Genomic DNA, 16,349 nt, shown 5'->3' with positions numbered 1-16,349 from the left:
TTGCCCAAACCATCAAAAATTGGACAGGAGATGAGACATGTCTGAAGTGTGTGTTGGAATGGCAATTACGGAGAGGAGAACAGTTTTAATTGCGAATGAAGGACAGTGAAAGAGTCAGATAGAGAGTGATGATCAAAAATAGAAGAGAAAAATACCAAAAGGGAGTTTCAGAGAATGAACATATGGATCAGGAATATTGGCTCATTTCCAAAATGTCAGAATGAAGAGATGTATAGGGTATGCATGCTAACTTTGGAACATAGCCATGGATTGTGATAATCAAAAGGTTTGAATTTCTTAACCTGCAGTTTCACTTAGTTTCACCAGCTAAAGGTTTATCCTATGTAAAAACTTAAATCATCAGCACATTCTCTAAATCCAATTGGCCTCTGAAGTTTCTCCCAATCTATTAGGGCAGCTTTACAGAAATCAAATTTTGTAAACTCACAGGACATAGGAAACCTCAGTCCAAAAATGTGGAATATCCATTGAACCGAGCTTGTTTGTTGTCAAACTTGTGGCACAATAAGCTTTAGAGTGGTTCTGACTTTCTTCAATTGGGGATCATGGAGGTACAAAGTTCCATTGATCAAAACATCAAATGGATTATATATTATGTGGTTATAAGAGTAATGAAATTAATGGTGAACAAGAAGGTATCTCTAATCTCTAATGAATACATCAACAAATTAATTTGTTCATTATACCAAACAATTCCACATATAAGGTTTCAGATGTGCTCACAAAAATAATCCGATACCACTGACAAAATTACTGAACCGATGGCCTGTGTCAATTTGAATGCGGGCAATTTCCTCTGAGCAAATATAGAGCCAAGATAAAAGATCATTAAATTAGATTACAGGTATGGAACACCCAATTTCATTACTGTGATACGCTCTTTGGAAACATGATAATTGTCACAAAGTTGCAGGGTTGCCAAATTGAAATATATAAGATGTCAGGTCGGCAGCACAGGCAGTTAAATGTCAGGTGGTTCCACACTCAGGAACAAAGACATCCCTAAGAGGTGAGCGATTCATTTTTCAGTGGTTGGTGTCAGTCATACGCTGCCACGGCAGAATGGAAGGAAATGACATCTATGATTATGGCCTGGTACGTTGCCATGGAAGTAGTCGTTTGTTTGCTTTTCGTTCCCATTAGTTTAGTCTACAATTTTAAAAAGTTAAATGGAAAGTAGTACTACATTTACATTTACATTTAAGTCATTTAGCAGACGCTCTTATCCAGAGCGACTTACAAATTGGTGCGTTCACCTTAAGACATCCAGTGGAACAGCCACTTTACAATAGTGCATCTAAATCTTTTAAGGGGGGTGAGAAGGATTACTTTATCCTATCCTAGGTATTCCTGAAAGAGGTGGGGTTTCAGGTGTCTCCGGAAGGTGGTGATTGACTCCGCTGTCCTGGCGTCGTGAGGGAGTTTGTTCCACCATTGGGGGGCCAGAGCAGCGAACAGTTTTGACTGGGCTGAGCGGGAACTGTACTTCCTCAGTGGTAGGGAGGCGAGCAGGCCAGAGGTGGATGAACGCAGTGCCCTTGTTTGGGTGTAGGGCCTGATCAGAGCCTGGAGGTACTGAGGTGCCGTTCCCCTCACAGCTCCGTAGGCAAGCACCATGGTCTTGTAGCGGATGCGAGCTTCAACTGGAAGCCAGTGGAGAGAGCGGAGGAGCGGGGTGACGTGAGAGAACTTGGGAAGGTTGAACACCAGACGGGCTGCGGCGTTCTGGATGAGTTGTAGGGGTTTAATGGCACAGGCAGGGAGCCCAGCCAACAGCGAGTTGCAGTAATCCAGACGGGAGATGACAAGTGCCTGGATTAGGACCTGCGCTGCTTCCTGTGTGAGGCAGGGTCGTACTCTGCGGATGTTGTAGAGCATGAACCTACAAGAACGAACGAAGAACTACTAATCGATTAGTGCTTTTTGAGGTTGGTTCGGTTTCAGTTAGATTATTAAAACATAATCATGTTTTTCGATTTCAGTTTAGATTATTATTACATGAAATGCACTATGCATTATGTGGGCTGAATACTGTAACACAGAATACAACAATTAATAAAAATCCAATGATGGTAGTGACTGCCCATTTTTGCTTATTACTTATTAACCATCATTTATTCACATTACTTTACTTTAATAAATATATAATATTTCAGTTGTTGTGTATTCGTTTTATTTGATGACTCTATAGAGCTGCTGCCTATGCTGTGCTGTCTGACAAAATCATTATTTTAGTAGTTCTTCAAAGTATATAAGTCATAATTTATGACTGCTGAATACCAACTATCAATCACTTAGATCATGTATTTTCAGGTAGAGATACCTTGATACCTTCTATCCCTCTTGATCACGCGTTCTCTCTTCTCTCCATCTCCATATGTGATCCACATAGATGGGACAAGTAGGCGTGCATGCAATGGATTAAGTTAATTACCATTTTTTCTGCGGTAAACTATGTAGATTATTGGTCTGGTGGAAACTACAACTCCCTAGTACATCGCACAGTTCAGGCTTGATCTGATTTATTTTTAGAGAAACTGCGCATCGAGCTCACACATTGTCATGCTGAAACAAGAAAGATCCTTCCCCAAACGGTCGCCACAAAGTTGGAAGCACATACTCGTCTCGAATGTTATTGTATGCTGTAGCGTTAAGATTTCCCTTCACTGAAACTAACGGGCCTAGCAGTAACAGTTGGCACTGTTCTTGTACCGTTCTCCTGGCATTCGTCCATCGGACTGCCAGATGGTGAAGCGTGATTCATCACTCCAGCGAACGGGCTTCCACTGCTCCAGGGTTCAATGGAGGGGAGCTTTACACCCCTCCAGCCAATGCTTGGCATTGTGCATGGTGATCGTAGGCTCGCTATGCACTTCAGCACTCTGTCGTCCGGTTCTGTGAGCTTGTGTGGCCTACCACTTTGCGGCTGAGCCGCTGTTGCTCCTAGACATATCTACTTCACAATAACAGCACCTACAGTTGACCGGGGCAGCTCTAGCAGGGCAGAAACTTGATGAACTGACTTGTTGGAAAGGTGGCATCCTATGATGGTGCCACGTTGAAAGTCACTGAGTTCTTCAGTAAGACCATTCTACTGCGAATGTTTGTCTATGGAGATTGAATGGCTGTGTGGTTGATTTTATTCACCTGTAAGCAACGGGTGTGGCTGAAATGGCCGAACCCACTAATTTTGAGTTGTCCACATACTTTTGAATGTATAGGGTATCTGATTTTTTACATGGGCAGCTTCTCAATCCACCGCATCCGCCTCAATCCACCGTCGGCCTTCCTCATCTACGGTGGAAGGTGGCCGAGCTACAGCGGTGTTTGTCAGACCATGGGACATCCCGAAAATCGGTCTTCTCACAAACTAATTGGACCACTCTATGAAAAGATAAGACTCTCACGATGGTGTTCTCCATTTTCCTCTACGACCCTCACAAGTCCCACGGGACTCGTCTGAAGTCAGTCATGCTGATGTGCCAACTGCTGTCTGTAGCGTCAGAACCGTTTCAGCTACAATTGTCACAGAACTCGTCTGAAGGTACCCCATACAAATTAATGGAAGTATGGAGGTAGTTTTGTGCCAACAAAAATAAGGGGTTAAATAAAACATTTTCTGAGCTGTCTTATATCTTATATTTTTGATTGTCTTTTTGCCATTTATGAATTTCTTATTCAATGCGTTTTAAGGGCTATAGTAGTAAAGGCCAAATTCAATATTGTATCCAATATTTCATATGTTATAAAGTAGAACCCCCCTTCCTTTTCGAAGTTAAAAAACGAAAAATAACTGACATTTCGCTATTTTCTCATTTGAAGGTGCAAAATAATGAAAATCCTCAGTCTCCAGTTCCACAGCAATTGAATGGGTCACTGCTGTCATGTGGTTTCGTAATGTAAAGATTAAATTAGTAGTCGATCCTATACAATTACAGTGATACTGTACATGTACAGTATTCAGTAGATTGTATAATGTAATTATTATTTTTTTTGCGATGTTCTACAGACGTGTACGACGACTGTCAGCCAATCAGCATTCAGACTCTCGAACCACCCAGTTTATAAATACTGACATATCACATGCCTTACTTTTATTTTCCTGCATAAGTAAAATTATGCCTCAACTGCCATTCATTCCAATTTGACTGGTTTTGATTTCTTCCTGACCAATATAGATGTGGTAAAGAGGTCAATCAAACTCAACCAAAACAATGGAATTGCCATAGAAATGCATGGGGGAATGATCCCAAATCTCCTCACTGCCCCCCAGAAAAATTTGCCAAAGGCAATGGTTTATATGTGTATTTCACACTATGTTAAGGTAAAAATCTGAATATAATGCTTGTATGGATGTCAACCCCAACACATGTTCATGTCATAATCACCAATCAACTGCATTACAGTTAAAAACTACTTTGACTATCACTACCCATTTCTGTATGCTAGCTATGCTAACCAGCTTAATCGAACTGCAGCATTTAGCAGTCACTTCTTCTAAATCCTGAAAAAGGACAACTTCTAAATATTGCCAGCAAAACAGCCACATATGCCCAAATCGGACTTAAGTAACCATATGTGAGCCTGTTACAATGCATAAATCATTATGGATTTCACAAATATCCATATTTTTAATTTATTTAACCTTTATTTAACTACGCAAGTCAGTTAAGAACAAATTCTTATTTACAATGACGGCCAGCCCCGGCTAAACCCTTACGACACTGGGCCAATTGTGCGCCACCCTATGGGACTCCCAATCACGGCCGGATGTGATACAGCCTGGATTCGAATCAGGGATTGTAGTGACGCTTCTTGCACTGAGATGTAGTGCCTTAGACCGCTGTGCCACTTTGTTAGATCAGATTTATAGAATGTGTGCTAATCTGGTAAAAGTGTGGGGAAAAAAACATATTTAATGCTGAAACCCTCATATTAAACAGTATATTACATTTTATGGTTTATATTATTTTTTAAATCATCTTATTTTTATTATCTTATATATTTTACATAAAATTACAGATACCTGTGATAATCTGAAGAACCCAAAAAGATGACTAAACATGCAACAACAAAAAGTCTATTTACCAAAATTCTGGTAGTTTACTGGTACATTTTTAACCTTTCCAGTAATACACCTCCCTTTGCAACCCTAGTCACTTTTGTAAGAAGAAACAAACGTGAAAATGAAAACTTCTGTACACAGGATCCTGTATTTCCACAGGGTAGCTCTCGGAGTTGGAAAGCACTGGTTTGTAGAGAGTGCTGTTGTTATCTGTGCAATGTTTGAATGAGACAGCCATTACCTGCTCATCTCAAATTGTCATATTTTTTAGGCTTGGACAAATGCAGTTCCTTTCTTCAGTGACTGAAGATAGATAAATGTATACAATGCCTCTCGATGTGTGACTTACCTCTGACCGGGTCTTTGGTATTGGCAACACGAACAGGTTTAAAATGAACTTACCTGGTTGACTAACAAAGTGCTTTTCACAGCAAATCGTAGCTCTTTTCTTTTCCTTTTCCTTCCGAATGGCAGAAGCTTTCCTAGAAAACTTCCATTTGAACCCCTAGCACATCAAGCACCTATGTTTTCCCTCTGCTAATCAAAAGTCAAGAGTCAAAGAAGTAGCGGAATAATCTGATTCAAGGCCTCGTAACTACAGGTTAACGATGCGGATAGTATTGTTATGCAAAGGCACAGAGAGACAAAGAGAAAGAGTGAGACACACAGAGCGACAGAGAGAGTGGTTAAGAGATTGAGAGAGATTAGCTAAAATAGAGAGAAACGGAGAGTGAAGGAGCGAGACCTGCCACTTGTGGCCCACACACAAACTGTACAAGAGCTTCCTCAAGATCACTTGCAAAGGTCCCACTAATTGGCATTTTAAAAACATGCAAACTGTTTATGTCAGATAACCATGTGTTTCTGAAATGCAAGTATACTCCCTAGATGTGTATTTACAGACAAGCATGTGTATGGGAAAGAAAACGCAAGGGTACCACAGGATATTACATGGTATGAAATATATGCAACAAATTTTCCACCAACAGTTTTCTGTGCCAATGCACCACACAACAATGATGTGTGGTAAGATTGCTAGTTAGCCTATTGCAGATCTGGACAAATGATCCACCTCCCACTACTGTCACTATTAATGGTGGATAGTGTCACACCTTGATCTATTTTAACTGTCCTTGTGATTGTCGCCTATCTTCCCCCTTTTCCCCTGTGTATTTATACAAGTGTTCTCTGTTTGTCTGTTACCAGTTCGTCGTGTTTGTCAAGTGAACCAGCAGTTTGTCTCGGCTCCTGCTTTTCCCCATTCTCTCTTTTTCTCGCCCTCCTGGTTTTAACCCTTGTCTGTCCGACTCTGAACCTGTCTGCCTGACCACTCCACCTGCCCCTGACCTTGAGCCTGCCTGTCGTCCTGTACCTTTGCCCCTTCTCTGGATTACCGACCTCTGCCTGACCTGACCCTGAGCATGCCTGCCGTCTTGTACCGTTGCCCCACGACTCTAGATAATCGACGCCTGCCTGCCTTGACCTGTCGTTTGCCTGCCCCTGTTGCTGTAATAAACATTGTACTTCAACACAGTCTGCATTTGGGTCTTACCTGAAACCTGATAGATAGAGGACTGGACACACCGTTAGGCTGCTACATTTACAGTACCTGTGGTATAGTTAGTGTGCCGAAAAGCGTAGTGCATATGGGAGGTACCAAAACACCTTGATAGGGGAGCTGCATGCAATCAGATGAGAACATTTGACTAGGATGGAATAAATTATATACAGTGGCTTGTGAAAGTATTCACCCCCTTAGCATTTTTCCTAGTTTTCCTTGCCTTACAACCTGGAATTTAAAAAAAAAATGTTTGGGGGGGGGGGTTGTTTCATTTGATTTACACAACATGCCTACCACTTTGAAGATGCAATTTTTTTTTTTTTAAATAAGACAAAAAACTGAAAACTTGAGCGTGCATAACTATTCACCCCCCAAAGATAATACTTTGTAGAGCCACCTTGTGCAATTAAGTCTCTATAAGCTTGGCACATCTATCCACTGGGATTTTTTCCCATTCCTCAAGGCAAAACTACTCCAGCTCCTTCAAGTTGGATGGGTTCCGCTGATGTACAGCAATCCTTAAGTCATACCACAGATTCTCAATTGGATTGAGGTCTGGGCTTTGACTAGGCCATTCCAAGACATTTAAATGTTTCCCCTTAAACCATTCAAGTTTGCTTTAGCAGTATACTTAGGGTCATTATCCTGCTGGAAGGTGAACCTCTGTCCCAGTCTCAAATCTCTGGAAGACAAACAGTTTTCCATAATTTCCCTGTATTTAGCACCATCCATCATTCCTTCAATACTGACCAGTTTCCCAGTCCCTGCCGATGAAAAACATCCCCACAGCATGATGCTGCCACCACCATGCTTCACTGTGGGGATGGTATTCTCTGGGTGATGAGAGGTGTTGGGTTTGTGCCAGGCATAACATTTTCCTTGATGGCCAAAAAGCTAAATTTTAGTCTCATCTGACCAGAGTACCTTCCTCCATATGTTTGGGGAATCTCCCACGTGCCTTTTGGCGAACACCAAACGTGTTTGCTTATTTCTTTCTTTAACTTCTTGACGCTACCCAACCCTGTCGCAGGATCATTTTCTTCAGCAACCGCTGAATAGCATAGCGCAACAGTCACAAGTGCAATATGAAATCACAAGTGCAATATTGCAAAACACAGCTTAGCCTTTTGTTAATCCACCTGTCGTCTCAGATTTTGAAATTATGCTTTATAGCGAAAGCAATCCAAGCATTTGTGTAAGTTTATCGATAGCCTAGCATAGCATTATGGACACTTAGCATCAGGAAGCTTGGTCACGAAAATCAGAAAAGCAATCAAATTAACCGTTTACCTTTGATGATCTTCGGATGTTTTCACTCACGAGACTCCCGGTTACACAACAAATGTTCCTTTTGTTCCATAAAGATTATTTTTATACCCCAAAATACCTCCGTTTGTTTGTCGCGTTATGTTCAGAAATCCACAGGAAAGAGCAGTCACGACAACGCAGATGGAAATTCCAAATAGTCTCCATAATGTCCACAGAAACATGTCAAATGTTTTTTATAATCATTCCTCAGGTAGTTTTTAAAATGTATATTCGATAATGTATCAACCGAGTGTGTAAGTTTTTCAATAACAGCGGGAGGAACAATGGTGGCTTTACTCAGTTGCGCAAAAACTCACTCTGAGAACCCCCACCTATCCACCTTCGCAATGTGATCTTTCACACTCATTTTTCAAAAAAAAAGCCTGAAACTATGTCTAAAGACTGTTGACACATTAGGGAAGCCATAGAAAAAGGAATCTGGTTGATATCCCTTTAAATGGAGGACAGGCATGCATAGGAACAGAAGGGTTTCAAAATAAGAGGCACTTCCTGATTGGGTTTTCCTCAGGGTTTCGCCTTCAATATCAGTTCTGTTATACTCACAGACAATATTTTGACAGTTTTGGAAACTTCAGAGTGTTTTCTATCATAATCTGTCAATTATGCATATTCTAGCATTTGGTCCTGAGAAATAGGCCGTTTACTTTGGGAACATTATTTTTCCAAACATAAAAATAGTGCCCCCTAGCTTCAAGAGGCAATGGCTTTTTTTCTGGCCTTTCTTCCATTAAGCCCAGCTCTGTGGGGTGTATGGCTTAAAGTGGTCCTATGGACAGATACTCCAATCTCCGCTGTGAAGCTTTGCAGCTCCTTCAGGGTTATCTTTGGTCTCTTTGTTGCCTCTCTGATTAATTCCCTCCTTGCCTGGTCTGTGAGTTTTGGTGCGAGGCCCTCTCTTGGCAGGTTTGTTGTGGTGCCATATTCTATCCATTTTTTAAATAATGGATTTAATGGTGCTCCGTGGGATGTTCAAAGTTTCGGATATTTTTACCCAACCCTGATCTGTACTACTTTTTTGTTTTTTGTTTTTCAGACATTTTTGAAATAAGTTCATTTTTTTCATTTCACTTCACCAATTTGGACTATTTTGTGTATGTCCATTACATGAAATCCAAATAAAATCAATTTAAATTACAGGTTGTAAATGCATTTTCTTTTTGAAAAATGGCAAGGGGGATAAATACTTAAGCAAGGCACTGTCGTTAAACCTGCAAAACTGTCCCTAAGTCTTCTCTATTTAAGGACAGAGAGAAGGAGTGGCAGCAATAAAAAGACGATAACACCCACAATTGGGAAGCTGCATCATCCAAAACTTCCCTCCCTCACCTCCCTTACATTGATTGGCTATTTATTTTGTATTTCACCTTTATTTAACCAGGTAGGCTAGTTGAGAACAAGTTTTCATTTGCAACTGCGACCTGGCCAAGATAAAGCGTAACAATTCGACACATACAACAACACAGAGTTACACATGGAATAAACTAAACATACAGTCAATAATACAGTAGAACAAAACAAAACAAAAAGTCTATATACAGTGATTGCAAATTAGGTAAGTAATCATTTTATCATTGATAAGGTACAGATGGTGGAGCCTGTCGCAGCTTAAAAGAGATTAATCAATTTTGTTATTCTCATGTGGCCCAGACCATAGACGAGCACTTTATTAGATTGGGGAATTCAATGCTGTCAGCTTCTCTGATTTCATTACTATGCGTCTTCAGAAGACAAAAATGAAAAGGAAAAAATTAAGAAAGGAGGGATCTGCTTATTAAAATAATGGAAACTTTGGTCATTATTCATGTCACTCCACATGGTTGTTGATGAGCCGCTGAGCGTTTATCATTTAAGGCATGATGCACAAAGAGTTAAGTGAGCTGTAATCCTGGAAAATTGCTCTGAGACCGGCTTTCAGAAATCAGAGCAAGGCGAGATCCCCAGGAGGTCTCTCTCTCAGTGTGTGACAACGCTTCCTTTACAGCTTGTCTGCTGATAGTCAGAGATGAGAGTGGAAACTAAAATAAAAGCTGCCATAGTTCATGATGATTTACTGGGGTAATAATGCTCTTAAGAACATACAAATGTGAGACAAGTTGGAAGTACCGTAACATACATCATTGCTGCACTCTAGATACAATTGTGGTTTAATCCATATATTGTATCGTATTTAACTTCTGAACTTGGATAATGGCTGAAAAATATTTTAATGCGTGAATCTCTAGTCATTTCCACGTGTTTTTACAACAGCTAGTATATTTACTGCCACAATAAAGTAGCTGCAAAAATACCCCATAGTGTGTGTTGTTATTAGTAAGGATGGGGAGGTCGGAGATGTCTCTGTAACTGCAATTCAGCACTGCCGAGACCAAGGAACAGTAGTCCATGCATTTAGTAGTGTGCACTGTAACAGAGTTGTGTGCAATAGCTACTGTAATCAAAATCAACATGAAAAAATGTATGAATTCAGGAAAACAAGTGTGGTTGTCCTACTCACCTGTTTGATTGCATGCAACAGCTTACCATAGCAGTAGACTATGACCAGGAAGGGGATGATGAGGCAGAAAACAAAGAGGCAGAGGATGTACGAGACATTGTTGGCACTCTTGGCCTTCCAGTCCACGGAACAGGTGGTACCGGGCCCCTCGGGGCCGTAGCGGCTCCAGCCGAAGAGCGGCGGCAGGGTCCACACCAAGGAGTAGAACCAGGAGAAAGCAATGCCCAAGGCTACCTTCCGGTAGTTGGTGGAGTCGGCCTTGGTTGGGCCCATCATGGTGCTGTAGCGCTCGTAGGAGAGCACGGCCAGGGAGATGAGGGACACGATGCCTGGAAACGAGAACACAGACACTCGCTCAGACTATGTAGAACAGGGTCAATACAGGAGTTCATCGGGGGGTCAAAGACAACACAGACACAACACTCCAGCCTTAAAACAAACGTTTACCTACGGGGTGTTTAAAAAAAATGCATGCTGAAACATTAGTGGGAGTGCTCATACAGACACAAGTAAATTATATCACACTTGAGTGTATGCTGGCTTCCTACTGTTTTACCCTGGAAGGGTAAGTAATGCATCCATATAGGTTGTTATTACTTTGCAAAGAGATATTCCAATGTACATGTAAGTGTGATTGCTTCACACAAAGTATTATAGGGCATGCAGAATTAAGCTTTTAGACATTCTGCAGGAGGGCCAATGATACCAGTGATGAAGAGATGCCACAAAAGCTTCCATATAGCATTCTATGATTTCTCACCTTTCAATGCACATACTTCCTGCTCTGCAGCATTTGCAAAGGAGCATTTCATATCCAGCCACTGCTCCCAGAAACCTGACCCCTCATCTTCTTTATCTTGTTTGTTTTTTTATTGAAGTGAAACGTAATATTTGTATGTAATATTTCCGCCATCGTTTCCTATGACTGAAAAGGACATCAGAACAGCGATCACTAACCTTGATTTGGATGAGGATTTCTACTTCAACGAGTCGAGGGCGCAGGACATACCACTCACCCGGACCAGGCCCTAATTTAAAAAACTATGTATTTCACCTTTATTTAACCAGGTAGGCCAGTTGAGAACAAGTTCTCATTTACAACCTCGACCTGGCCAAGATATAGCAAAGCAGTGCGGCAAAAAACAACAACACAGAGTTACACATGGGATAAACAAAAGTACAGTCAATAACACTATAGAGAAATCTATATACAGTGTGTGCAAATGGAGTAAGGAGGTTAGGCAATAAATAGGCCATAGTAGCGAAGTAATTACAATTTAGCAAATTAACACTGCAGTGATAGATGTGCAGATGATGATGTGCAAGTAGAGATACTGGTGTGCAAAAGAGCAAAAAGTAAATAAAAACAATATGAGTGTTACAACTTCTAATGATGGTGAGTGGAGGAGTCAAGCGCAGAGAGCAGGTAATTCAGTGCGTGGATATTTTATTCCATAGACTGTGATTCCACGACATGCAAAACACCAGGGCGCATGAAACAACCCGTCCCAAAAATACACCTGACTAAAACCTGTCCGGAAAAATACTGATCACACTCATACATAAATAACAGGAAACAAGCCCGCACAAATACCCAGCGAGCCTAGTGCCCATAAATAGCCTACAAACAAAAACTAACTCAAAACAGGTGTACCCAATTTTAAACCCAATAAACAGAAACAAACGGAAAGGGAATCGATGGCAGCTAATAGGCCGGCGACGACGACCGCCGAGCGCCGCCCGAACAGGAAGAGGCACCATCTTCGGCGAGATTCGTGACAGTACCCCCCCCCCCCCACCTGACGCGCGGCTCCCGCAGCGCGCCGACCCTGGCCTCGAGGACGACGCGCGGGGCGATCCGGGTGGAGGCGGTGGAAATCCCTCAAGAGGGAAGGATCTAAAATGTCCCTCCCCGGTACCCAGCACCTCTCCTCCGGACCGTACCCCTCCCAGTCCACGAGGTACTGCAGACCCCTCACCCGGCGTCTCGAGTCCAAAATCGCTCGTACTGTGTACGCCGGGGACCCCTCGATATCCAGAGGGGGTGGAGGGACCTCCGGTACCTCACCGTCTTGTAGGGGACCAGCTACCACCGGCCTGAGGAGAGACACATGAAACGAGGGGTTAATGCGATAGTAAGAGGGAAGTTGCAATCTTTAACACACCTCGTTTATCCTCCTCAGGACTTTAAATGGCCCCACACACTGCGGCCTCAGCTTCCGGCAGTGCAGGCGGAGGGGCAGGTATCGGGTCGAGAGCCAGACCCTGTCCCCTGGGGCCTCACTGCGGTGGCGGTCAGCGTCTCTCTTCTGCCGTTCACTGGCCTGCCTGAGAGAATCCTGGACTGCCCGCCAGGTCTCTCTAGAGCGCTGTACCCACTCCTCCACCGCAGGAGCTTCGGTCTGACTCTGATGCCACGGAGCCAGGACCGGCTGGTAGCCCAGTATGCATTCGAATGGCGACATATTTGTGGATGAATGGCGAAGTGAGTTCTGGGCCAACTCTGCCCACGGGACGTACCTCGCCCATTCTCCTGGCCTGTCCTGGCAATACGACCTCAGAAACCTACCCACTTCCTGGTTTACTCTCTCCACCTGCCCATTACTTTCGGGGTGATAACCAGAGGTAAGGCTGACCGAGATCCCCAGACGCTCCATAAACGCCTTCCAAACCCGGGACGTGAACTGGGGACCCCGATCAGATACGATATCCTCTGGAACCCCATAGTGCCGGAAGACGTGGGTAAATAGAGCCTCTGCAGTCTGTAGGGCCGTAGGGAGACCAGGCAATGGGAGGAGACGGCAGGACTTAGAGAACCGATCCACAACAACCAGAACGGTAGTGTTCACCTGAGATGGGGGAAGATCAGTAAGGAAATCTAACGAGAGATGGGATCATGGCCGTTGTGGAACCGGGAGGGGTTGTAACTTCCCTCTAGGCAGATGCCTAGGAGCCTTACTCTGAGCGCATACCGAACAGGAAGAGACATAGAGCTTCACATCCTTAGCTAATACTGGGCCACCAGTATTTCCCCCTAAGACCCCGTACTGACCTATCAATCCCCGGATGACCCGAAGACGGTAGTGTGTGAGCCCACCAAATCAATTTATCACGGACACCAAGCGGCACGTACCTACGTCCGGTCGGACACTGTGTAGAGGCAGGTTCAACCCTCAACGCCCGCTCGATGTCCGCGTCCACCTCCCATACCACCGGGGCCACCAGCCGAGAGGCTGGAAGGATGGGAGTGGGTTCGATGGACCGGTCCTCGGTGTCATAGAGACGGGACAGCGCGTCGGCCTTAGTGTTAAGGGAACCTGATCTATAAGAGATCGTAAATCTAAAGCGTGTAAAGAACATGGCCCACCTAGCCTGACGCGGATTCAGTCTCCTCGCTGCTCGAATATACTCCAGATTGCGGTGGTCAGTCCAGATGAGGAAAGGGTGTTTTAGCCCCCTCTAGCCAGTGTCTCCACACCTTCAGGGCCTTTACCATAGCTAGTAACTCCCGGTCCCCCACATCATAGTTCCGCTCCGCCGGACCCAGCTTCTTAGAAAAGAAAGCGCAGGGACGGAGCTTCGGTGGCGTGCCCGAGCGCTGAGACAGCACGGCTCCAACCCCAGCCTCGGATGCATCCACCTCCACTATGAATGCTAACGAAGGGTCCGGATGCGCCAACACGGGAGCTTCAGTGAACAGCGCCTTCAACTGGTTGAAGGCTCCGTCAGCCTCTGCCGACCACCGCAGACGCACCGGCCCCCCCTTCAGCAGTGAGGTAATGGGCGTCGCCACTTGGCCAAAACCCCGGATAAACCTCCGGTAGTAATTGGCAAACCCTAAAAACCGCTGCACCTCCTTTACCGTGGTCGGAGTCGGCCAATTACGCACGGCGTTAACGCGGTCACACTCCATCACCACCCCCGAGCTGGAAATGCGATAACCCAGGAAGGAAACGGCTGGTTTGGAGAACACACATTTCTCAGCCTTGACGTATAGGTCATGTTCAGCAGTCGCCCAAGAACCTTGCGCACCAGGGAGACATGCGCGGCGCGTGTGGCAGAATAAATCAAGATGTCATCAATATAGACTACCACACCCTGCCCGTGCAAGTCCCTGAGATTCTCATCTACAAAGGATTGGAAGACGGCTGGAGCATTTTTCAACCCATACGGCATGACGAGGTACTCATAGTGGCCTGATGTGGTACTAAACGCTGTTTTCCACTCGTCTCCTCCCCGAATACGCACCAGATTATACGCGCTCCTGAGGTCCAGTTTTGTGAAGAAACGCGCTCCGTGGAATGATTCCACCGCCGTAGCGATGAGAGGTAACGGATAACTGAAACCCACTGTGATCGAATTGAGACCTCGATAATCAATGCACGGACGCAGACCTCCCTCCTTTTTCCTCACAAAAAAGAAACTTGAGGAGATGGGTGACATGGAGGGCCGAATGTACCCCTGTCTCAGAGCTTCCGTGACATATGTCTCCATAGCCAACGTCTCCTCCTGTGACAGTGGGTACACGTGACTCCGGGGAAGTGCAGCATTCTCCTGGAGGTTTATCACACAATCCCACCGTTGATGGGGTGGTAATTTGGTCGCTTTTTTCTTACTAAAAGCGATAGCCAAATCGGCATATTCTGGGGGAATGCGCATGGTGGAAACCTGGTCTGGACTCTCCACCGTCGTGGCACCGATGGAAACTCCTATACACCTACCCGAACACTCGTCTGACCACCCCTGAAGAGCCCCCTGTTTCCAGGAAATGAGGGGATTGTGAATAGCCAGCCTGGGAACCCCCAACACCACTGGAAACCCAGGTGAATCAATAAGGTAGAAACTGATCCTCTCCCTATGATCCCCCTGCGTCACCATGTCCAGCGGAATCGTGGCCTCCCTGACCAGCCCTGACCCTAACGGTCGGCTATCTAAGGAGTGCACGGGGACAGGTGGGTCTATCTGCACTAACGGAATACCCAACTTACGGGCGAGTCCGCGATCCATAAAACTCCTAGCTGCGCCTGAATCGACTAGCGCCTTATGCTGAAGAGAGGGGAAAAACGCAGGGAAAAAAATTAACAAAAACATGTGACCAACAGGGAGCTCTGGGTGAGTGTGGTGCCTGCTCACCTGGGGTGGCCGAGGAGTGTTCCGCCGACCAGCTCAAATCCCAGAGGAACTCCTCCAGCACCGGTCCGAAGTGTGTCCTCTCCGTCCACAATAGGTGCAGGAGGAGCCTCCTCCTCTGGTCTCCCTAGATGCAGCTCCTCCCAACTCCATCGGAGTGGGAGCGGGAGGGCTGGAGGGTGGAATAAACAGGACCCCTTCTGAACGCCCGCGGGCAGTTAGCAGGTTGTCCAATCGAATCGACATGTGTATCAGTTCATCCAGGGAGAGAGTAGTGTCCCAACAAGCTAGCTCCCAGCGGACGTCCTCCCGGAGACTGCACCGGTAATGGTCCATCAGGGCCCTGTCATTCCACCCAGCACCAGCAGCTAGGGTCCTGAACTCCAGCGCGAAGTCCTGCTCACTCCTCGTCTCCTGTCTGAGGTGGAACAGTCGCTCACCCGCCGCTTTGCCCTCTGGTGGGTGGTCGAACACAGCTCGAAAACGGCGGGTGAACTCCAGGTAGTTGTCCCGAGCCGAGTCTGGACTGTTCCAGACAGCGTTGGCCCAGTCCAGGGCCCTACCCGTTAAACAGGAGACGAGGAGGCTCACACTCTCCTCACCCGAGGGAGCCGGACGCACGGTAGCCAGGTAGAGCTCGTGCTGGAGTAAAAATGGCACCCAGCCGCCGCTGTAGATCAACTCTAGATCACCTTTACTCCACACACTGAAATGCATACAAAGCTCTCCCTCGCCCTGCATTTGGCAAA

At 45.1% G+C, this 16,349-nt stretch overlaps 1 protein-coding gene across 1 annotated transcript in view; it reads right to left on the bottom strand.

Annotated features, from left to right (window-relative positions):
• LOC115114797 (vertebrate ancient opsin-like) overlaps positions 1-16,349 on the bottom strand; it is a 94,686-nt gene that overhangs the window by 55,967 nt on the left and 22,370 nt on the right. Inside the window, exon 2 of the mRNA XM_029643301.2 lies at positions 10,471-10,799. Coding sequence (XP_029499161.1) covers positions 10,471-10,799 — 329 coding nt within the window. The remainder of the gene's footprint in view (positions 1-10,470; positions 10,800-16,349) is intronic.

This window comes from Oncorhynchus nerka, linkage group LG9b, assembly GCF_034236695.1.
Source record: "Oncorhynchus nerka isolate Pitt River linkage group LG9b, Oner_Uvic_2.0, whole genome shotgun sequence".
Lineage (NCBI taxonomy): Eukaryota > Metazoa > Chordata > Actinopteri > Salmoniformes > Salmonidae > Oncorhynchus > Oncorhynchus nerka.
Note: the sequence above shows the minus strand (reverse complement) of the source record. Positions and strands in the feature narration are given on the sequence as shown.